Source organism: Typopeltis vanoorti, chromosome 8, assembly GCF_054136105.1.
Source record: "Typopeltis vanoorti isolate ZY-2024b chromosome 8, IOZ_Tvanoo_1.0, whole genome shotgun sequence".
NCBI classification, from domain to species: domain Eukaryota; kingdom Metazoa; phylum Arthropoda; class Arachnida; order Uropygi; family Thelyphonidae; genus Typopeltis; species Typopeltis vanoorti.
This window is the reverse complement of record NC_143556.1, coordinates 18,989,990-19,014,939: the sequence shown is the minus strand read 5'-3', so window position 1 is coordinate 19,014,939 and position 24,950 is coordinate 18,989,990. Positions and strand designations below refer to the sequence as shown.

Below are 24,950 nucleotides of genomic sequence, written 5' to 3'. Positions count from 1 at the left end.
TCTCCAATCACTGTCATCCTTCCATAATCATTCTTTCTTTTGCTGGCTACATATCAAAAGAACTCCTTAGGATTCTTTTTGGCTTCATTAGCTAACTGCTGTTCATACCTCTCTTTAGCTACCCTCACCAACCAAGTCACCCGCCTTGCCTGGTCTCTGTAGTCCTCATGGAATTGGTTACTTCCACTTCTCTTTATGCTGCCTCCATAATGCTCTTTTTCTCTCTATCGCTTGCTTAATATCCTTAGTCATCCACTTCCTTAATCCTTACTCATCATTTCATCCTACACCTGCAAGCTGTCTCCTGCGCTATTCATAATCATCCCCCTTGTAGTTTCACATATACCCTTTTATTACAGAAGTCCTCACACTGCTGGCAGCCACGGTAATCACCTCATGGTCACTCTCACCATATTGGTGGGTGATTTGACATTTCATTTATAATTATATCCTGTGATGAGATGACCAAATCCAAGACCTTCAATCCTCGTTTGCCCTCTGTTACATATTGTCTGAGGTAGTTATCCCCCCAAAACTCAAGAAACTCGTTTTCTTTACTTCCAGTTGCTATCTCATCATTCTAGTCTATATTGCCATAATTAAAATCGTCCATAATGATCACTGTTTTCTTATTTGCTTGGCTAATTTGATTATACATATCATAGTCACTACCATCCACATTACCTGGTCTATAACTACATCCAACCAAGTATTTCATTCCATTCACCTCTGTCTCACACTGTACTGCCTCAAAACCACAGTATTGTCTAGGGATTGCATTTGAGGTCACTCAAATGATCAAATATCTGAGGCGAGGATGTCATTAACTATGACCAGAAAAGAAGCTGAAAATTGCAAAGTAAAGGCAGAAAGCAGATCATAAGTCCAAAGGTGATAATGATGGCTAGGAGATTGGCTTTGGATGAAGAGTGGGATAAAATCCATGTTACCGATCATTGATTAGTTGGTTGGCCTCCCAGTGGCTAAGAAGTTGACTGTTGATAACATTCTCCATGATATTTGAGAGAATCGAAGTAAGAGTACTTGGACAGTAGTTTGTTGGCAGACTTTTTTTTTTTTTCGATTGGGCTAAATACCAACTTATTTCTATGCTGTAGGGTTTTTTTTTTTGCTCCTCAAGTAGGATAGATTGAAAAGGCAGTAATATAGATGTTAATTCTGAAACAGAAGTTTTTAAATAATAGGAATGATACCATCAGACCAGATGACTTGTTGGTGTATATGCTATTCAGTATTATTCTTCTGATTTCTTTTTGAAAAAAAGGCTAAGGAAAACACAGTAAGCATTTCTTAAAGTGGGGGGGTGACACTTTGCCTTAGAAAAAAGTGCTGAAATAAGAGTTTCTGAAAAGATGATGATAAAGATGACAACTCTGCCTTTGGGTAATGTTAGTATAATATCATCTGGATGTAAGAGGGGTGGAAACATGGATTGGCAAAAGTTGCATCTAGTGGCTTTGGTGATCAGAAGGCTCAATTGCTGTTTGAACAAGAAGCAAATTCTTCATTTGTTTTTTCAAAATCAAATTTGGATTTCTAGACCCCCCCCCCTCCAGCTATTGTTCACTGCAGTTTAGGCTGCATGTGATGCTGGGGATTTGTTCTTAAGCCACTTGTGATTTGCTAATTTTTTTTCTTTGACTTATCACATTTCTAGGAGAACCGAGGCTTGGATGGTTGTTGGGAATTTTGAGTAGAATGGGGAACAAAGGCTTTCATTCCTCAGAGAATTATATCTGTTATTCAATCTGAGCAAGTATTTGGATCTGGAGAATCCAAACAATAATCTGGTCATGGTCATGGAAAGAAAGAAGTCATGAAAGCCTTCCTTTTTTGGATCATTGTAGCCAAAGGACCTCCCTCGATGAGTCTTTTGACTCCTTGGAGGCCTGAATAATAATAATAATAATGATACTGAAAATGGCTAGGTGAAGGGTGTTCTGTTGTGAAGGATAACTTAGATGGTCTGAGTTACCATGCAGAGAAGTGACATTTACAATATATTGGAAGGAGAGCTGATGAAAATGTGGTTAAGTGTGTTAGAATAGTGGTTACAATATATTGGAAGGAGAGCTGATGAAAATGTGGTTAAGTGTGTTAGAATAGTGAAGATTATATGTTATTCTGGTGAGGTGAGCTATCTGGTTGTTGTTAAAGACAAATACCACAGTATTCTTGCCAGCTTGATTACTAGAATTGGATAAGGAAGGCCAGCTTTTGTTGAACATTGAAGTCCCAAGGAAGATGGCCTTATGTTTGTATATTTAAATAAGTATATATGATAATGCCTGTGTAGCCCTATGTAAATTATGTTTGCATTCTAAGTTCAGTTCTAGTTGCCAACTAGAGGAATTTTTTCTAAGCCTTTCTTTGACTGCTGTGCAAATTAGTCAGTCTTTGGCATGGGGAAGGAGGGTTCCCCCCCTCCTGGAAACTGAGATTTTTAATCCTGCAATTCAAGAAAAGCAACCATAAAAGCCATGCTATTTCAGACAATAATATATTGAATCAAAAACATAAGATGGCAGCAGTTGTCTGCCATATTCTGTTCACCATATGCTGTTTAAAAATCATTTATGGCTTGCACCCAGCTGTAGTTAATTGGCTAAGGGTGGAGATTGACTGCCTTTGTCTCCAAAAGTTAGATAAGACTAACAAGGTCCCACCTACTCCCTCTGAGGAATAAGAGGCATTAATAGAATTAACAGACAACAGATATATAAAGATATTTTATTAACTTTAATTTTCAATTTTTGTTGGATGTTTACAATTAAGAATTACTTGACTTCTTTTTCAGTAAGCAAGTAACACCGGATGATAAAAGTCAAAATGTAAACCTAGAGCTACCAAAGGAAATCCAGTTTAAATTAACAAAACAACTGCAAGTATACATTGAAGAGGCCAAGAAAGACTTAGAGATGTATGTATAAATGAATTTATGTTATATGAAATAGCACCCTGACTGTGTAAATTATTTCTTTATTAATATGTTAAATAATTTATTTCAACAGTTGAAGACCTTTGAAGTCTTGAAATAGCCTTCGTAGAGACAAAAAAACTCAGTGCAGAAATTCCACTGTGCCTATTATTTATTTTTAATCTTTACTCATCATTCCTGCATTCACCATTCTTTTTTGCTAGAGAGAGAGAGAAAAAGAGAAAGAATGGTGAGAGCTACTTACTCATTTTTTTAATGTGAATCACGTGTACTAATGGTTTTAAACCTATATAGTACTGTTACGTCGCCATTCCGCAGAATATTTGTACTGAGCCTTGTATGTGGCCTATTAGTGTGCTTTCCTGTGACCTGGGATCCAAAGCTCCCTCAGATCACGGACTCTAACAAATTTCTTTGTTCTGCGACAGTTACAGTCACCCCTTGTTTGTCGCGGGCCTTTCCTCAATCCGACGTTTATCTTACTTGACCCAAGTCAGGTAGAACGGTGTAGGGATTCAGGGATTTTGCAGTAAATTTATTTAGATACTCTTCCCCTTTTATCACAGTTCATGTGTTGGTGAGTGGCAATGTCATTCTCAAACACAATTCAGTGACCAGGACTTAACAAGAAACACAAAGTTTAATTTTAACAAGATTAGGATACATAGAACAAAAATCATTCAATCAGTTAATTGTTATTTCAAAATTTTAAACGCTCTACATGGTAATACATGACAATCTCAAACAGGACAAGATTGCTATTTTCTAAGAATGTTATAGATATAAGCATATGCTATTAATTATCTGAACACGGATCTCTGGAGAGATCGCTAAAGTGACACATATATGCACGATGTGAAGATCACATGAAATAGGTCTTTGGACTACCAGTCCAAGGTCCTCTATAAGTTCCAATACCGACAAATAGTCTTGGCTTCCTTTGATGATGAAAGGTCTTAGCTGCTTCTACCTTCAACATTTAACATATTTTAGATATAGCAAAATTTTACATTACCATTTGATGCAGCATATAGTCACACTTCGTCACCATGTGTGAGTCACATGCAAACCCTGGTTGGACTTTACTCACTTTGTGGAGCACTCTCCCTTTTGGATCAATGTGCGCTGGAACTTTGCTGTTGGTGGGAATTTTTATTATATGCCATGCATCTCCAGGACTTATGAACCCTTCTAGAAGGACATGACAGTTGAGGTTTGACTTGGTCCCGAGCTTCTTCGTCGGTCTGCACTTAGAGGTTTTCATCAGACTTCATCCGACCATCTGCACTGGCACCCCTCTGTTCTACGACTGATGCTTCCTGTCCTCTGTGCTTCGATCACATTCCCTTTTTTTTCCCTCCTTCCTGCTTCACGTCCCCTCCACTCTCCCTCTTTTTTTTCGATCACCAACTCCTATTGTACTGCAGCTTTCAGTCACAGTCGTTTCGATGATGTTGCACTTGAACACACGAGCGCGCTCCTCCCAGAGAATTGTCCACGTTTGTCTCTTTTCACAAACCTTGCTTGGGATCACTAATGAGTTTGTCAAGGCCATGTCCTCAGGGTCCTTAGTCACCACTGAAGTATGCACTGTTTCACACAGCCTATTCTTGGGTTGGTCGTCAAATATGTCACCTTACTACAAATTCATATATCCCTTTTCCTTGACATATCACATACAACATAACCTAAAGTGTTTTTCCCTCTTTGGGTAAAACAGATATGCACTCATTTAATATTTACATGATACACTTTAACCCCCCCCCTTCTTTATATTTATAGTACAATTTGCACCAGCAGTACAGGTAGCTTTTGATTTAAGCTCTGTTCTTGTTGAATCCTGAATGAAAATCTGTCTAGTAACGGCAAGCCTCATTCATGATCCAACAAAGGCTCCCTCTTTTCCTTAAAATTTTTCTTTCACAAGAAGAAAATTTTTTTTTTTCTAGAGTTAGCTACAGCTTCTCTTCTCTCTGGGAATTGCTCTCCCATTTTGTCTGGGTCTCAGCATGTATCTTGACATGTGGTTTTGCGATCCCCCCTTTCATCTGACCTCCTTGGTTCACTTTGGTCCCCTCGACAGAGCTCATCTTCGCGGTTCATTTCTGAGGTCTCTCTGTGTCTCATGTGGCAGGGGGAATATTCTTCAGGAAGATCCTCTTCTCCCTCTCCCTTATAATTTCCTTGTTGGAGTGATTGAGGATTGTAATGGGGCAAGTTTTTCCTATTCTTGTACTTATTCCCATCCTTTGGCGGTGCAGACTAATCTCTCAGATCTACACTTGTAAAACTTCAGGCGATCAGAATGGACAGTGGGACAGTGATGACTTTTCCTCGATGGTTGGTCTCCTTAATTCTAAACGTCACGGGAGTTATCCTCTTGATTATCTCAAAGGGCCCAGCTGCACCCCTACCAAATTTACCCCCTTTTCTCCTTCCTTTGAAGCTCTGTTCCATCAGAACTAAGTTTCCCTCTCTGAGATCCTTAGTATGCTATAGCCTGTTTGCATATTGTCTGGCACGCTGGAAGCACCTGTCATTAGACTCTGCTACTTACTCATAGACCAGTTTGTTGTCCTTGATAAGGTTGTTGAGGTATTCATCGATATCGGGAACCGATCTCTGCCTTGGAAGCTCTGAAATCATTGGGAAACAGGGGTTCAAAACCATAAAGCAGTACTGTGGGAGGGTCTCCCTAGTGGCTGTGTGTAGGGCTGTTCTACAATTGAAGAGGGTGTGTGGAAGATGAGTATCCCACTCTGAGATCTGTCATTCTGCCAGTTTTGCTAAAGTGAGCTCAGAGTGCAGCTCATCCTCTCACATATCCCATTCGCCTGAGGATGATATGGGGTGGTGAATAGTTTCTTTACCCCAATGATTTGCATAATTGTAGGATCACCTCAGCAGTGAAGTTCGTGCCTTGATCTGATAACAGGGTTTCAGGCGTTCCATATCTAGAGAATATCATTTTGAAGAGCTTATTTGCCACTGAACCTAGAGAACATGTCTATTACAACTAGGATGTATTTGTTTCCCTTTGAGGTGGTGGGGAGCAGTCCCACAATGTCCATGGCCACGGCCTGAAAGGGGCGCAAGGGGAGAGGGAACAGTTGGATGGGAGCCTTACCCGTGATGGGGGACTTCTGTTGACATAAATGACATGAGGACACATATGCCTCCACATCATGTCTTATTCCCTTCCAAAGGTATCTGTCCGTCACCCTCTTCCATGTCCTGTGAATTCCTTGGTGCCCTGCCAGATCAGTGTCATGAAAGGTGTACAACACCCAAGGGATCATGACTTCTGTAACAATGATTTTCTCCCTCCACCTCCTCGTGACGCCTTGCTTGGACAGCAGAAGGCCGTCATCGTCCATGTGTATAGTACCATAGTCCCCTGCCCTGCGCGATGTGTTTCCTTCATTTCACAGTTTTTTGTAACCCCCCCCCCCCAAGTTGGATCGGTCTTCTGGGCTTTGATAATGTCCTTCTCTCATGCCTGAAATCGGAGGTCAGGTGATATCTCTTTTCCAGTCCCTTGAACAACTAATACTTGTTCAGTGTCTCCTCCGTTATAGCTGGAGCTTTCTTCAGGCTGAGGTGTCAGTGACCTGGACAGGTAGTCAGTGGCAACATTAGATTTTCCCGGTATACAACTAACCTCTATATTGAATTCCTGCATCTCCAAAGAACAGTGCACAATCCTTCGATTTTTATCCTTCATCGATGATATGAAGGATAAGGGTTCGTGATCTGAGAGGACGATGTTTTGTCCCAGTAGTATGTGACGGAGCTTTCTGAGGCTGTGCATAATTGTCAGTGCCTCCCTCTCGATCACAGAATAATTTTTTTCCGAAAGGGATAATCTCCTGCTTATGAATGCAATTGGTTTAAAAGATTCCCCTTCCACTTGCTCTAGAACTGCACCGATCGAATCCTTAGATGCATCTGCAGCCAGGTAGAAGGTCTGTCCCAGTCTAGGGTAGGTAAGGATGGGAACCGTAGTCAATGCCTGGTTCAATGCTTGAAAAGCATCTTGCTGTTCCCCTTTTTAAGTAAACTTTATCCCCTTTTTGGTTAAATTAACTATGGGTTTCATTAGTTCGGAGCATTTGGGAATAAATTTTCGATAAAAGTTCACCATACCCAGGTATCTCCTAACCTGCCCGATTGTATAGGAGGTATCTTACGTTTAGTAAGACACCCCCTCTACAATCTTAATATTTTACAATCGTAAAATGTCTTACGTTTAGTATGGCGTTCACATTGTTTTGGGAGAGTCTTATCCCAGCCTCCCTCACAACATGCCTGAGGTATTCCACTTCCTCGGGGAAGAATTCGCATTTTGAACATTTGAATGACAGTTTGGCTTTGTCCAGTCTATTTAGTACCCTTATTAGGGTGTCCTTGTGCTCCTTCATGGTGGAGGAGTATATCAGTAGATCATCCTGGAAGCACAAGACCTAGCAGGCCAGCCAGCACGTCATTCGTGAGGCACTGGAAACTCATGGCAGAGTTCCTGGCTCCCTGGGGAAGTTGGCACAGTTGGTATTTCTGCCACCTTGTGGTAAATGCGAAATACTGCCGGTCCTCCTTCCTAAGAGGGATCTGGTAGTAGCCACAGTTTAAGTCAAGCTTTGAAATAATTCTTCCTCCTTCCAGTCCAACCAACAGCTCCTCTATCGTACATACGGGGAAATCAATAGGCTTGGTGACTTTGTTCACTTCCCTTAGATCTAACACTAATCTCAGGTCACCATTTGCCTTTTCCACTAGTGTGAATTTGCTGTTCAACGGGAAACCGATTTTTCAATTATTCCCACTTTCTCATATTCTTCCATGAGCTTCTCTAGTTTGTCCATGTGTTTTAGCAGTGTTGGGTATTGTCGCACATGTATGGGCAAGTCCGAGGTTACTTGCACCATGTGTCCCACGTCTGTGCAGGTAAGGGCGGTTATCCCTTCTGTGAATACCTCAGGATGTCATTCGTATGCTAAGTCGAGGAATTTTTTTATTTCTTGTCTGGTCTGGTGTGATCAGAGCTATGCTGATTTATGGTTCTCTTTATCAGCCTTTCTTTCCATACATCATGGTTCCCTCCTGGCTTATCTGCAAAAATCTGTTTGGCATCAATGGTTTTGCTCCCGTGGATGTCATTGTTTGGTCTGGGATTGGGGCAGTAGGTCTTTCCACAGAGTGATATTGACTTGTTCCAGAAGTCACACACAAACCGGTTTGCTTTCAGGAAATCTAGCCCCAAAATAACTTGGTTGCTTGTGTCAGTAGGAAGCTCAGGGAGGACTATCAATTCATGCGAGAGGTTAATGGGGAAGCAGGGTATTGATATTTGCACTCTCACCTTTGTGGAAGATGGCAGCTCGATTCTGGCTATTCCCGTTATTTTGTGGGATTGTTGGAGTGGAATCAACATGTTGTCATGTGGCATGTCGAGTTTTTTGAAGAGTGCATTAGGGATAACAGATATATGGGCCCCCGTGTCAAGCAGGAAATCACATGGAGTTTCCTCTATGAATCCCTCGATGAGGGCAAGGTTCCCTTCAAGATCTACCCCTGTCATGTTAGCATTTTGCATCCTGTACTGTATGCCCTCATGGTCCCTGGAAAGAACAGTACAGCCCTTTTTTTTTCCCCTTCAGTATCATTTGTCTGCATTCAGAGGCTTGGGCCACATCTGCTATCATTTTCTCAGTCTCTCTGGCCGCTGTGTAGCATTCATTAAGGCTGTTTGTTCCTTTCATGTATGTGCTTTCTTGTAGTTCAGAGGAGAGGCCTCCCTGAAATTGTTGGAGTGTCAGCCATTCAATGTGTTCCTCATCATGTGGTGAGGTTTTTATGTTGCGAGCGAGGGTTGACAACTTGTTAAAAAAACTTGTCACCCTCTTCCCTTTCTTTTGTAGATACCTGTAGAATTTTTCTAATGTTTGGCTGATTCCACTTTTTTTTTTTTGAAATTCAGCGACAACGTCCTTTTGAAGTCCTTATAATTTAGTGCTCACTTCAAGGTGGGGTGGGAGCGGAACATTTTTTTTTGCCTTCCCTACAAACCCACTTCGTATCAAGGATAGGAGTTGAGGTTTGCTCCATCGGACAGCCTTTCTTAGCTCCTCTGCGTACCAAAAGAAAGATCCCACATCATCATTCCCTTCCCCTGAAAATTTAGGACATATCTGTTTGGGGTTTATGTTTTTGAAGAACTCGGGGTTGTTTCAGTTCTGAGCTCGATGGTGTAGCCATACCTGTACTCTTGGCTTATCTAATCTATTATTTCTTTTGCACTGCCTGGATGTCGTGTTTGAGATCGAGACCTACTCACTGTGATCTAGGCTGTGCCATTGTTATGTCGCCACTCCGCAGAATATTTGTTCTGAGCCTTGTACGTGGCCTATTAGCGTGCTTTCCTGTGACCTGGGATCTAATGCTTCCTCAAATCATGGACTCTAACAAATTTCTTTGTTCTGCGACAGTTACAGTCACCCCTTGAATGTTGCGGGCCCTTCCTGAATCTGATGTTTATCTTACTTGACCCAAGTCAGGTAGAACGGTGTATGGATTCAGGGATTTTGCAGTCGTTTCCTCTCCTAGCCTCACTAAATTTATTTAGATACTCTTCTCCTTTTATCACAGTTCGTGTGTTGTCGAGTGGCAATGTCGTTCTCAAACACAATTCAGTGACCAGGACTTAACAAGAAACACAAAGTTTAATTTTAACAAGATTAGGATACATAGAACAAAAATCATTCAATCAGTTAATTGTTATTTCAAAATTTTAAACACTCTACATGGTAATACATGACAATCTCAAACAGGACAAGATTGCTATTTTCTAAGAATGTTATAGATATAAGCATATACTATTAATTATCTGAACATGGATCTCTGGAGAGAGAGATCGCTAAAGTGACACATATATGCATGATGTGAAGATCACATGAAATAGGTCTTCGGACTACCAGTCCAAGGTCCTCTATAAGTTCCAATACCGACAAATAGTCTTGGCTTCCTTTGCTGATGAAAGGTCTTAGCTGCTTCTACCTTCAACATTTAACATATTTTAGATATAGCAAAATTTTACATTACCATTTGATGCAGCATATAGTCACACTTCGTCACCATGTGCGAGTCACATGCAAACCCTGGTTGGACTTTACTCACTTTGTGGAACACTCTCCCTTTTGGATCAATGTGCGCTGGAACTTTGCTGTTGGTGGGAATTTTTATTATATGCCATGCATCTCCAGGACTTATGAACCCTTCTAGAAGGACATGACAGTTGAGGTTTGACTTGGTCCCGAGCTTCTTCGTCGGTCTGCACTTAGAGGTTTTCATCAGACTTCATCCGACCATCTGCACTGGCACCCCTCTGTTCTACGACTGATGCTTCCTGTCCTCTGTGCTTCGATCACATTCCTTTTTTTTCCCCTCCTTCCTGCTTCACATTCCCTCCACTCTCCCTCTTTTTTTTCGACCACCAACTCCTATTGTACTGCAGCTTTCAGTCACAGTCCTTTCGATGATGTTGCACTTGAACGCGTGAGAGCGCTCCTCCCAGAGAATTGTCCACATTTGTCTCTTTTCACGAACCTTGCTTGTAAGGATCACTAATGAGTTTGTCAAGGCTATGTCCTCAGGGCCCTTAGTCACCACTGAAGTATGCACTGTTTCACACAGCCTATTCTTGGGTTGGTCATCAAATATGTCACCTCACTACAAATTCATATATCCCTTTTCCTTGACATATCATATACAACATAACCTAAAGTGTTTTTCCTTCTTTGGGTAAACAGATATGCACTCATTTAATATTTACATGATACATTTTACCCCGCCCCCCCCTTTCTTTTTATTTATAGTACAATTTGCACCAGCAGTACAGGTATCTTTTGATTTAGGCTCTGTTCTTGTTGAATCCTGAATGAAAGTCTGTCTAGTAACAGCAGGCCTCATTCACGATCCAATAGTACATTATTATGTATTCTGTGTGACTGTATTTAATGCAGGCAATCTCTCTAGAGACATTTAAGGAATGTAAGGAGCATAAAAAGTTGTCAGCAGCAAACAGCTCTAAAAACTGATAAGTTTTTAGTAACTTACTTTAGTAACTTTCTGAGTGAAATATTTTACTCAGGAAGAAAAAGATGGAGTACAATAGACAAGAAACAGTAATGGTAGTAAAAAATGATATTTTAAATTTGATAAGACAATTTTTTCTTAATTATGTGACTTCCACCCACAAAAGATTTATTTGTAAATCTAAAGTACATTTGTACTGTGGGTGGGCAATTTTTTTTCTATTTTTATTAATTTAGCCAACTAATGCCATTTGATTTCCATATAAGGAGTAGGCGAGGCCATTTTAGCCCTATTTAACTTTTGGAGACTGAGACGGGTAGTTCAATCTCCACTGGCAAAAGAATCTTTTTTGAATCTACAGTCAGAAATAGATAACACTAATAGAAGGTTGATTGCAATGGGGGACTTAATGCTATAATAAGCAGATATTCTGAAGTAATGCTATCCTTGATTTTGTAATACACACAGAAACGATAATTACAAACCCTGTGTTTTTTAAGATATAGTCACAGATACACCTGAACCTCACCTAATGGCAAAACTAAAAATTGTATTGCTTATATTCTTAATCAACAAAACAAGTTAAAATTATTCCAAAGTGTAAAGTCCTTAAAGAAAATAGATATGGATTCTAATCATGATATTCTATCAAAAGTAAATTTAGAAAAAATTGTCTTAAAAAACAGCCAGCAATATGAAAAGACATTTAAGACTCAACATATCAAAATTAAAAAAAAAAAAATTTTAAATCTCCAATACACAAAATATGTTTCAATAAAAAATTGATTATTAACTAAGAGCCCTAACTCTTGAAAAAAAAAAAACACACAACTTTTTTTTTAAAAAATGCAATACTAGATTCTATAAAATAAACAATATTAAAAAGAGAGAAAGAGACTTAAATCAATTGCTTACTTCTGAAATAATAGAGTTGTGGAATAAAAAAATTATAAAAGAAAACTTACTACCAGGGTTACCATACATCCATATTTAGTACACACAGTTTGTATTTTAAATGCCCTGTTCATGTCTGTACCATACTTGGGTAAAATAAACAAAATCTCCATATTTTTTTTTTTGTATAATATGTAACAGGAAAAATAAAACAACACAAAAACAGTTTTCGTGGGAATTCTTGTTACATAAAAATAGGGGAATCACTTGATCCAATTCTTGCATATATGTCACTATTCATGAGAGTGACCATGAAGTGATTACCTAGGTGGACGCCAGCCAGTGTGAGGACCTCTGTGAGAAAAGGGTATAAGTGGAACTACAAGGTGGGGGGGTGATTATAAAGAGCTCAGGAGACAGCTTGCAGGTGTAGCATGGAATGAGGAGTTAGCTGGAAAAGAGATCAATGCAGCTTGGGGGATTTTTAAAATTATCTAGTAGATGCAATGTCTAAGTTTATTCCACGGGTGAGAAGGTTAAATAAGGTAGCTGTGAGATGGATGAATAAATAACCAATTCCATGAGGTCTACAAAGACCAGGCAAGGAGGGTGACTTGGTTGGTGAGGGTAGCTAAAGAGAGGTATGAACAGCAGTTAGCTAATGAAGCTAAAAAGAATCCTAAGGAGTTCTTTCGATATGTAGCCAGCAAAAGAAAGAATGATTATGGACGATGACATTGATGGGAGAAAATGGTATAGAGACAGCTGTTGCCGAATGTGTGGTGGAGATACTTAATGAGCAATTCATAAAGGTCTTTCAATTTTGTGAATGTGACTTCATGGAGAGATTGAGAGCAGTAGATGATGGGGAGGAGAGTGAGACTAACTGTAAGTGAGCAAGAAGTATGGAGAGTTGAGTAAACTAGATGTTAATAAGGCTGTGGGACTTGATAATATATCACCACATATTCTGAAGGAATGTGCCAGGTAGTTGGCACCTGTTTTGGCATATTTTGTTAATACGAGTCTTCCACTCGGTCAAGTCTCTAAGCAGTGAAAGGAGGGCTTGATTGTGCCACTTCAATAAAGGAGGTGATCGAACTCAAACATCAAACTACAGGCCTATCTGGGTATCAGGTGATGTAGTTAAGTTCTTCACATGTTGGAGAAGCTTGTCAGAATTAGGATTCACAATTATGTTGACAACAATGGTATTATCTTTGATGAACAGCATGGATTTGCTAAAGGGAGGTCATGTTTTAGTAATCTACTTACTTAAGGAGTGAAAGGAAGACAAGATTGTACCACTTCATAAAGGAGGTGATTGAACTCAAGCATCAAACTATAGGCCTATCTGTGTGTCAGGTGATGTAGTTAAGTTCTTTACATGTTGGAGAAGCTTGTGAGAATTAGGATTCAGATTTGGGTTGACAACAATGGTATTATCATTCATGGACAGCATGGATTTGCTAAAGGGAGGTCGTGTTTTAGTAATCTGCTTATTTATTACAATAAGGTGACTGCTTCCATGGACAGAGGAGAAAGATACACAGTAATATACTTAGATTTCAGAAAGGCTTTTGATAGATTATTGCATGATAAGTTGATAGTCAAACTAGAGCAGATGGGGTTGATATTAGATTGGTGCATTGGATTGGAGACTGGCTATCTGATAGGTATCAACAAGTTGTGTATGGGGGAGCGATATCCAGGAAAAGGATAGTTACTAGTGGTGTGCCTCAGGGGGCTGTTTTAGGGCCATTGCTGTTTAACTTACATATTTATGATATTGGTGAAGATTTAGATGGAGATATTCAGTTGTTTGCAGATGATGCAAAGTTGGGATGAACCATGAAGAGCAGAGATGTTGTAGCCTTACAAGAAGACTTGAATAAATTCAGTGATTGAGCACAGGAATAGGGTTGCGAGTTCAATGTTGCAAAATGTAAGGTTTTAAAATTTGGAAAACAAAAAATGGGAGTGAATGTCAAAACTTTGGAAAGCTGATGGAGTTATCTTTTGCTTGCTGGGACCAACAGTGTCAGCTAAATAAAACAAAGGACTAGTTACTATTGGCAGTTTTATTATATCAACTCTGATCATTATATGGTATCAGCAAAAATTCGTTTTAAACCAAAGTGGCTAAAAACACATAGAATTGAAAATTCTTACCAGCCAAGCTACAAAATTTCTTCATTACAGGATCCTCAAGTTAGACTACAATATCAAAAATGCACAAACTTAAAAACAGAAACCACACATGAATCAAGTGACATAGAAGATGAATGGGAAAATTTGAAACAAATTCTCACAAAAGCAGCAACAGAAACCTTAGGAATAAAGCACAAATGGATTAGAAAAAGAGGACTACGAGACTGGAACAAAGAAATAGAAAATATAATAAAAACCAAAAAGGACAGTTACCAGAAATGGCTAAATTCCAAAACAATAGAAGCAGAAATAGAGTATAAAAGAAATAATGCAATTGCAAAACGAGAAGTAAGGAAAAAAACAGAGAAAGATGGAACAATTTCGTAACAGAACTAGAAAAGGATTTATTTAAGCCACAACCCAAAACCTATAAAGTAATAAAATACATGAATAAAGAAATAAAAGAAAAGATAAAAATACAAACAATAGATTTAGAAAAATGGGTGACCTATTTCCAAAATCTCTGGACAGATGAGAACAATGAATTAAAATTTTATAAGACAAAGAATGACCTAATAGAAAATATCACAATGTTAGAACTGAAAAATATAATAAAGAAGATGAAAAATAGGAAAACGCCAGGAGAAGACAATATAAATATAGAACTATACAAAAATGCAGGTGAAAATTTTAATGAAAGACTTTTGAAATTTTTTAATATGGTTTGGATGTTCGGAAAAACCCCTAAACTTAGAAAAAAGCACTGGTCACCCCGATCTATAAAAAAGGAAATAAAGACAATTGCAATAATTATATGGGAATTAGCTTGCTGAATACAGGATATAAAATATATGCAGGAATATTAAAAGAGAAACTAAGCAGCATTGTAGAAAACAAATTACTAGAAGAACAAAATGGCTTCCGAAAAGGCCGATCCTGCATAGATCCAATTTTTACTTTAAAATTATTAATAGAAAAGAGAAGAGAATTTCAAAAAGAAACACATGTGGCGTTTATTGATTATGAAAAAGCGTTTGACAAAATTAGTCGACAAAAATTGTTTAAAATATTAACCGATTTAAACATACCAAACCAACTTTTACAATCTATTCAAGAAATATATACAGGAAATAAAATAGCAGTTAAATTAGAACACACCTCAGAATGGAAAGATATATCAAGAGGAGTACGACAAGGATGTACCCTCTCACCTCTGCTTTTCAATATATATATAAATGAAATATTAACAATCTGGAAACAGCATAACCCATTTGGTATACAAATGACCCCGCAAATGAAGATAGATACACTACTATTTGCAGATGATCAAATAGTATTAGCTACATCAGAAGATGACTTACAAAGATCATTAAAATCATTAAATGATATCTCAAAGCAATATAATATGACAATATCCAAAGAAAAAACAAAAATAATGGCATTCAAAGGAGAAAACCCAATAAGAAGTAAAATAGTGATAGATAATAAAATACTAGAACAAGTAAACACTTTCAGATACTTGGGATGTGATCTATCATACGAAGAAGAAAAAGACATAGACACTAAAATATCAAACTTTGTCAAAGTAAATGGCATAATAAATAGTATATTTAAGCCATCCCTGGTACAAAAACACACTAGAATCAGACTATATAATGTCTTGTCAAAACCAACTCTACTATATGGAAGCGAAACATGGACCATGAAAAGGAAAGATGAAAAACGAATTCAAACAGCAGAAATGAAGTTCCTCAGAAAAACAGCTGGATATACCAAGTGGGACCACAAAACAAATGAAGAAATCTTACAATCCCTAAAAATCAAATCAATTAATTACTACATAAGACAGTATAAACAAAAATGGCTAGAACATTTAAATCGAATGGACAACAGCAGACTACCAAAAATATTATACAGATATAAAATAAGTGGAAAAAGAAGAATCGGAAGACCAAGAAAGAGATGGCACGAGACCGGAACAGGCCACACGGCCTATATTCCATGATAGGAAGAAGAAGATTATATCAATAAAATTTACTATCTTCTTGGGTAATAAAACAAAGGACATCATTTTATATCCCCAAATTTCATCTTATCCCTGTAATCATGAAAAATTATGAGATCCAATGGAAACCACAGTACTTCCATATACCATGACACCTAGTAATATGACATGAATTATTAATATTATTATTACCCAAGACCCCATGGAGTCAAGGACTCATCTAGGAGTTCCTTTTATCATACACACAGCTCATCATACTGTGTTTTAAAGAAACTCAAATTCTCTGCAGACACCACACTCTCAGGCAAGGCATTCCAATCATTCAGAACTCTGCATGAAAAAAACCTGCTTCTCACTCCCCTACTCACACCCTCTTTATACAGTTTCCAGGGATGACCTCTGTTTTCCCCTGATCTCCCACTATTTTCTATAGGACTTCTCGAGCATTGATCCCATAACAACCCCTTAATTCCTTCTCAGATATCAAATACAAATACATAATCAAAAGAACTCCTTAGGATTCTTTTTGGCTTCATTAGCTAACTGCTGTTCATACTCTCTCTTTAGCTACCCTCACCAACCAAGTCACCTGCCTTGCCTGATCTTTGTAGTCCTCTTGGAATTGGTTATTTCCACTTCTCTTTATGCTGCCTCCATAATGCCCTTTTTCTCTGTATCGCTTGCTTAATGTCTTTATTCATCCATTTCACACCTCCCTTATTTTACCTCCTCACGCTTGGAATACATTTAGACTTTGCATCTACTAGATAGTTTTTGAAAATTCCCCAAGCTGCATCGATCTCTTTTCCAGCTAATTCCTCATTCCATGCTACACCTGCAAGTTGTCTCCTGAGCTCTTCATAATCACCCCCTTGTAGTTTCACATATACCCTTTTCTTACAGAGGTCTTTACACTGCTGGCAGCCACTTAGGTAATCACCTCATGGTCACTCTCACCATATTGGTGGGTGATTTGACACTTCATTTATAATTATATCCTGTGATGAGATGACCAAATCCAGACCCTCAATCCTTGTGTGCCCTGTGTTACATACTGTCTGAGGTAGTTATCCCTCAAAAACTCAAGAAACTCATTTTCTTTACTTCCATTTGCTATCTCTTAATTCCAGTCTATATTGCCATAATTAAAATCACCCATAATGATCACCCTTTTCTTATTTGCTTGGCTAATTTGATTATACATATCATAGTCACTACCATCCACATTTCCTGGTCTATAACAACATCCAACCAAGCATTTCATTTCCGTGCACCTCTATCTCACACCATACTGCCTCAAAACCACTGGCACTGTTTCCCTCTTGCATCTCTACTTTGTATGGACATAACTCTTTCTCTATAATATAGTAATAGTAATATAGTATACAAGTATTTAGTATATTATATATAGATTGAAATACTGAGTGGTGAATACACTGTATTTGAATAAATTTAAGGAAAGATATAACAGACATAGTGGTTTGCTAAAATAGGCCTCTCAGAATGAATTTATGATTTAATGAAGGTTGAATAATAATAATATTGATATCAATTTAGTGTATGTATAGATATTCATATGTATATGAAGAAAATTGTCTTATTAATATTACCTCACATATTATCTATCACTTTCAGTGTAGTTAAAGACCTCGATTTCCAGACCCTACATTTTGAAGATTATGGTAAAAACTTTCTACGCCAACACACAGCTAGTCCAGATAGTTTTATTCAAATGGCACTTCTGCTATCATATTACAAGTAAGATTTTATATGAAAATATGTTTCCTGGGAAATTTTTCACCTACTAGATTAAGATCAAAACCAAAAATAAGCAACCTTTTGTTGTTGTTTTTTTAGATGTTTTATTCAAACTGTGATTTTAAATAAATACTTTTCTCTGAATTCTGTAAGTATGGATACAATAATAGCAAAAAAATTCAGTTGTATGATAAAAACCTAATCAAGTAGCAAATTTATTAAATGAGAGTTTTTTCCAGTCAATTTTTTAATAGCTTATGAATATAAATAGCTTGCTAACTGACATAAATTATGTAGGATGTATGGTAGGTTGGTTTAGCAAATTCAGTTTCTTATTTTAAAAAAAGTTTCAAATACTGCACTATTTACAGAACTTAAATCTATTTGAAATCTCTATTAATTGATACAAAATCAGGATACTAGATTAAGTATCCCTAGTTTTTGATTTCTTTGGAGGTTTCAGCATTTATATCTAAGAAAAAAAAAGCATGCAACTTAGAATTACATGGTTTCTCCTCTGATGGATTTCAAACTTTGATCAGCTTTTGAGCCTCATTTCCATATCTTCCAGCTGTCTGCAGACTGTACCTAAACTAGACATGAAGAGTCATCCTCACCAGGCATAAATTAAAGAGATGCTGATTTATAATAGTTAATAATTAAAAACAAAGTTGATTAAAATTTAATGATGATAATGAATATAGTTCCCTCTATAGTTTTTTTTTTTTTTTTCACATCAAGCATAATAACACTTTTCATCCATTTAACTCCTACTTGATTCATCTTTCTGACCATAGGTACATAATCCAATACCACTTATCAAACATCTTTTGACCTTTCACGTGTACCAAAAACACTTGGTATACGGTACTCTTCCAAGTTGCTTCTAAGTTTTCACAATCAGTGGCTCTGTAGTTCCACATTTGTTCCTTTTTAACTGAAAATTCAATATGCATAGCCACCTCCTAGCTCAAAAGTTAAAGATCACTTTCCTCTTAGAATCAAAATTGTACCTTGTTTATGTATAAATCTTTCAATGCTGTTACCAGATCAAGCACTCTCAAACCCCCATTCTCTTCTATCACATCCTTTTTCAAGTAATGAACCATTAGTAGCTGTATAAATTATTCTGTTTTCCTTCTCCTTCTAGTCTGTATCCTTATAGTTGAAGTCACTCGTAATAATTACCTGCCCTGCATTCATTGAGCTAATTTTCCAGTTCATGTCTTCCTCCATCTTTTGAACCCAACAAAACTATATATTTTGCCCTGCTACCTGATAGTCTCAAATACACTGCCTCCCATATCCTTTCCTTTTTACTGAAATCCTATGTTACAATTCTTCTGCTATTCTCAGCAATACACACATACTCCCATCATGTTCTGTGGTATTTGTTTGGAATTACATGCCAAAGAAGACTATAGTATATTTATTAGGTCAGTAAATTGCTTGTGTTCTTCTGGTTTGCCTGTTTTTGCAAGATAAAAAACCAGGAGAAGGAAACCCTTCTGCCAGCTAACTCACCTTCAGCTGAAAAGCCTGTTCTGTCCTCCTTGACACATTTTATTGCTATAATTACATCATCCTGTGTCATCCAAGTTTTGCTAATGCCGAGTATTTTTAGCCTAGTAGAAATAACCATGCCAAAAACTCATCATCGTTATTCCCGATGCTTCTGCCATTAGTGTATATGAATTACAATATCTTGTTATATTCTCTTTTGTCTTGTAATCATATTTGTTATATTTTTCTTTTTTGCTCTTTATATAATATTTTAACTTCCCTTATTCCTTTTTTAACCTCTCTACTTTAACTACATGACTTACAAAATTTTCTTGACTCTAATATCTGTATCACTTCTTACGTGTTCATTCTACAAGGAAAGCAAATTCTATATCTCTGGCCGATTCCTAAATTTTCTCACGTGCATACCCTGACTGTTAAAGGTTATTCCTTGCTTTCAATCGCCCCCCCCCGCTATGGTTCGAATTAATGAGTGGTAGTTTTGGTTCATATCACAGGCAAAACTCAGGTATAAAAGAAAAAGCATATTGGAATCTAAAGACATAATATACACTTCAATTAGTTCAATGACATGTTAAATCAAACTTTATCAAACTGATTAATACTCTAACTTATGAACAATAAATCCTTCTCTTGAGTTAGAGATTTAACACATGTAATATACACATTATACTCTTCTAATCAATATTCTACCTGCTGTGTTAATCTTGTATATTAAACTGGTCACAATCATCTATAATCATCCCTAACAATTTGTCTTATGGACATTAGCCACTGCTAGATAATCACTTGAAGTCCTTAAATACTGTCCATACTCGATTAATACACTACAAGCACACACATTATACTCTTCTAATCAGTATTCTACCTACTGTGTTAGACTTGCATATTAAGCTAGTCACAATCATCTATAATCATTCCTAACAATTTGTCTTATGGACATTAGCCACTGCTAAATAATCACTTCAAGTTCTTAAATACTGTCCATACTTATTATTACACTACAATCATCTTTCCCTTTTACTGACTGGGTAATTATACAACAAAGTCTGTACTTTACCATTTCTTGGGGGCAGGGTCTCCTGGTCCGTCTGAACTGTCCTTCTTTGTTCGAATTACCTTTCGAATCCTCCATAAGCCTGCGTCCACGTGGTGGGTCACTATGGTCATCAGTTTCCCTCATCTATTCTCGATCTGTTTCGGGCCATCCTCAACTCTAGCTGCCGGTTATAATGTACATCCACGATAGTATTCCATCGGTACTTTCAGCAAAGGCCGTATTTGCCGACTTCTCACGCTTTAGTACCAGCAGAAGTTCAGACATCGAAGGGAAAGGCGCACCTTCCGATATCGAACTATCGCCATGAAATGCCATCAGGAACCACCAGTCCACGAGAGAAGTCAAATCATCATCCAGGGAAACAGGCGAAAAAAGCCTTGAGAAAGGGGTGCAAACCCTTTTTATTCTCCATTCACTTCCCCCCCTTTTAGCACCCTGTTCTTACCACGATAGCACCCTCTTGCTTTTTTTTTCTGCGATCTTTTCCCGCCCGCTATTTTCATCGACCACGTCAACTTCGGCACATTGCGAGATCATAGCAGCGTCTTCCGGGAACCAAATGTGCATCTTCCTAGATTGCCAATGCCTCAGGCCTGCCTGTGACCTTTGGACTATTGTTTACACCTAATTTACCCATTCATTGTATACATGATGCATTCATATAATATAATACAAACTTATACACAAAGTTCTTTACATGTCTTACGACTCTACTAAAAGAAGGTAATTCTATTTCCATTTACAGTTAGTACTTTAGTTCTTCTGCTCGAGTACAAGTTTTTCTCTCAGCTGATTTTTCTGACTTGTTAAATCCTGAATGAATTATTTCTTTAATAAAGTTCTTCATTCAGGATGTAACAATCTCCTTGTGCTCACAGCTACCCTTCCATCTTGTAATGATGGTCCCACTCAAATTCAAGGCTTGAGGATATATTCAGCATTTTTTTTTTGTCATTTATATTGTTATGTGCACTCTCTCTCTCTCTCTCTCTCACTTCACCTTTTTCCCCCTAATAGTCATATAGTCTCAGATTTTGCACATCCAAATTCTTCAAACACTTTTTCCAGCATATAACTCTAGCTCCATTCAAGTGCAATTCATCAGTCATATATATAAGCCTTCCATCCATTCACACCTATGCACACATATCAGAAAATGGTATATTGGTAACTGTGAATCTGCTAAATTTGAAGTGACCAGTGACATTTCCCAGGGATCAGTCCTTGGACCATTGTTGTTCAATCTGTACATTAATGATATTGTGAAGAACCTGAGGAAATGTTTAATTTTTGCTGACAGTGCAGAGATTGGTATAACCAGTGGTGAGCTATAAGGGGCTCGCACGCACGAGCCCTTTGTTGAATTTTTCTCAAATTTGGGAGCCCCTTGTTCATCTTGTTTAATAATCTTGTAAACTAGAAAATAACCACCATGGTTTGCCGGTTTTACCTGTTACATGTATACATGCTACTGTTATTGCTACTTTAAATTTATATGGATTTTCTGATAACTATATAAAAAATCATTTCATCGCATTTTGTTCTGATGGAGCTAGTGTAATGTTAGGAAACAAATCAGGTGTTGCAATCAAACTTCTACAAAAATTTCCCAACGTTGTGATTTGGCATTTCACTTATCGTTTACACTTAGCATTAGACTGATAAAAATACATTAAAGAAATAAATCATTTTGAAATATTTATGGATAAATTATATGCTTTTTATCATCAATCACCAAAAAATCAATGAGAATTAAACGATTGCAAAAGACCTTAGTATCGAAATTTTAAAGATCGGCTGTGTGTTTGCACCATGATGGGCAGCTTGCAGTTTATGAACGGATCTTGCTTTGAGAAATTACCCAGCTTTATGCAAGCATTTTGCATCGAACGATAAAATAAGGCTTTTTAAACTGACTTCCCAATTTGGAATTTTTAAAAGATCTAACATTAATGATTGATATCCTATAGCAATTATCATATCTGTCAGAAACTCTACAAAGTCACAATATAAGTATTATAAGGGCTAAGTTAGGGCTTTTTTTTTTGCTCGAAAATGCGAGCCTTTTTTAAAATTTCCATAGCCACTGGGTATAACTGTTAGGGATGCTACTAATATGCAACAGTTATATAATTAAATGGATTGGCTGGAACTATGGCTATCACCTCAATGTTAGTAAGTAAAGTTATGAACTTTGGTGTGATGAGATTTCCAGTTTTATATTGGTGAGATTATGCCTGATGAAACTCCTTAGGCTAATACTCTTGTAATTATGTTGGATTGGAAGTTGAAGCTCAAAGGTCACATTAACAAAAATTGCAGATACAACTCAGAGGATAATTGCAAATGCTTTTCTCATATGCAAATGGTTTTTCTCAGTAATATATATATAAACATATATATTATATTATTATGTTATATAGGGTGGGGAAAAGGTGAAAGGGTTGATTTTTCATACACCCTATATAACATAATAATATAATATATATGTTTATATATATATATTACTGAGCAAAACCCGGGTTTTTCTATTTTAATTCTCCCAAATTGCCTACCCTCCCCCTCCACACTCTCAGTAGTTTTCGGACATACATCGCAGAAAGAAGAAAAGCTGCAACACCCAGAACAAGGTATGTGTAAATTTCTCTTCCTTGTGCTACATATACTTTTTGGTAAATTTACATCTACAATGCCCTAAGAATCCGTGAGTAAATAGCCAATGACATTTAAACAGGGGCACTCCTAAACTGAAGCAGGCAAAATAGCCGTAATTATAATAGTTTATTAAGAGGAGTAACATGGGAGTTTTCCCAGAAATAATATACATAACTTAGATTCATTTGAAAAGTCTCTAAAATCATTTGCACAGCATGGAAGAATGTGCTTCCAAACGGTTCACATATTGCTAGCAGTAATTTCATTCCACTTTGCAACTTTCTAACTAGGCTGAGATTTTTCTGATTTGGATAGAAAAGTCTTGTAAGTCATTCGCTTCCAAAAAAAGGCCGGTTTCATCGACATTAAATATCTGTTGATCACAATAGCCTCCTACTTACATGATTTTCTTCAAAATCTCTGGATATCTCCTTATTTGCACTTGTATCGTCTCCTGTGATTAGAACATTATGTATGTCTCTTTTTGAAACACTCAAATCACTCAGCACTAACATGGAATTCTTCTTCTTTTCCATCATTGATAGCCCTATCTTTCCAGGTTACAAAGAGACAATGCTTTTGATTTAATAAGGCCAATGTTTAGCAGTGTCCGTTTTTGGTTACAATCTTCGATCCATGTAAAAAGAAGTCTCTCTAATTCAATCATTATAATACTTTGATTTTGAGTGCATGCATGATGAACTTGAAGAAGCCTTACCTTTCTCTTTGTATTCAACAGTTAATTCACCCATTTTTATGTTCTTGTCCTATCTTTGCTCTGCACTGGCCTTGTTCATTTTTCTTTATTATTTCAAGTTTTTCTTCCAATCAGATTACTTTTCAAATCATTTACACACTTCTATTTTTTGCTCACTAATTCTTTTACTCATGATTAAAGGTTAGGAAAATAATTAAAAATAAAAAAATAAGGAAAATAATTGCACGAGAGATATGATCAGCAGACGACATAAATTTTGGCGGTAAATTTGGAACATAGGGTACATGGAAATAGTGTAGTATGCCATTAAAAAATAACTTTGTAAAATGTTTCAAATTGGTAACTAAATTATTTCATCCTGGTGAGTGATTTTTTAAAATAGTTAGCCATAAAAAAATGTATAGATCGAAACTTTTTAAAATCTGTAACATTTATTTTTAAGATATATATAGGTGCACTAATTGAATTTTAGAGGCACACGAAAACATACTAATCAGGGGCGCATCGAAGGATTGCTGTAGATCTTTTGATGGAAATGATGAATGAGCTGGTTGTGAATGCACCTGTGCCAAATTTTTTCGAAGTGAGATATGATAAGTATTTTTGTCTGGAAAGAATTTATCCTCCCATAATGGGTCTTATGGCACCATGGAGGCCTTGAAATAATACTAAGACCATGGCAGAAATGGTTTCTCTGTCTGTCTGTTAAGTAAAGATCTTTTATTATTATTAATTAAAACACATTTCATAATAATGTTTTCTAATAGTATGAATTCTTCCAGGCTGCATGGAAATAAAGGTACAGTATATGAGACAAATTCCCTTCGGAAGTTTCTTCATGGAAGGTTAGGCTACATACGTGTCACAACACCTGAAGCAATGAAGTTTTGTGCAACCATGGTAAATCCAAAATCATCCTCTTCAGAGAAAATTAGTTTCTTACAAATAGCTATAGGAGCACACCAGGAAGAGATTAAACAGGTAAGTAGTATAATTGTTCAAATAACTTCTGTTATAGTAGTAACATACCATCTTTTCAGAAAATTGCTTACACTGTTCTAGTACGAGAATGTGAATAAGACATTAGCTCATTACAAGTTAGAAAGAAAGTCTTCATTGCTTCAGGTGTTGTGAC

General features: G+C 37.1%; 1 protein-coding gene across 1 annotated transcript in view; it reads left to right on the top strand.

Moving 5' to 3' along the window:
- LOC150103773 (carnitine O-acetyltransferase-like) overlaps positions 1 to 24,949 on the top strand; it is a 179,270-nt gene extending 154,321 nt beyond the window's left edge. Inside the window, exons 10-11 of the mRNA XM_090397071.1 lie at positions 24,598 to 24,796; positions 24,878 to 24,949. Of these exons, the coding sequence (XP_090253197.1) occupies positions 24,598 to 24,796; positions 24,878 to 24,949 (271 nt within the window). The remainder of the gene's footprint in view (positions 1 to 24,597; positions 24,797 to 24,877) is intronic.
- The last annotated feature ends 1 nt before the right edge of the window (position 24,950 follows it).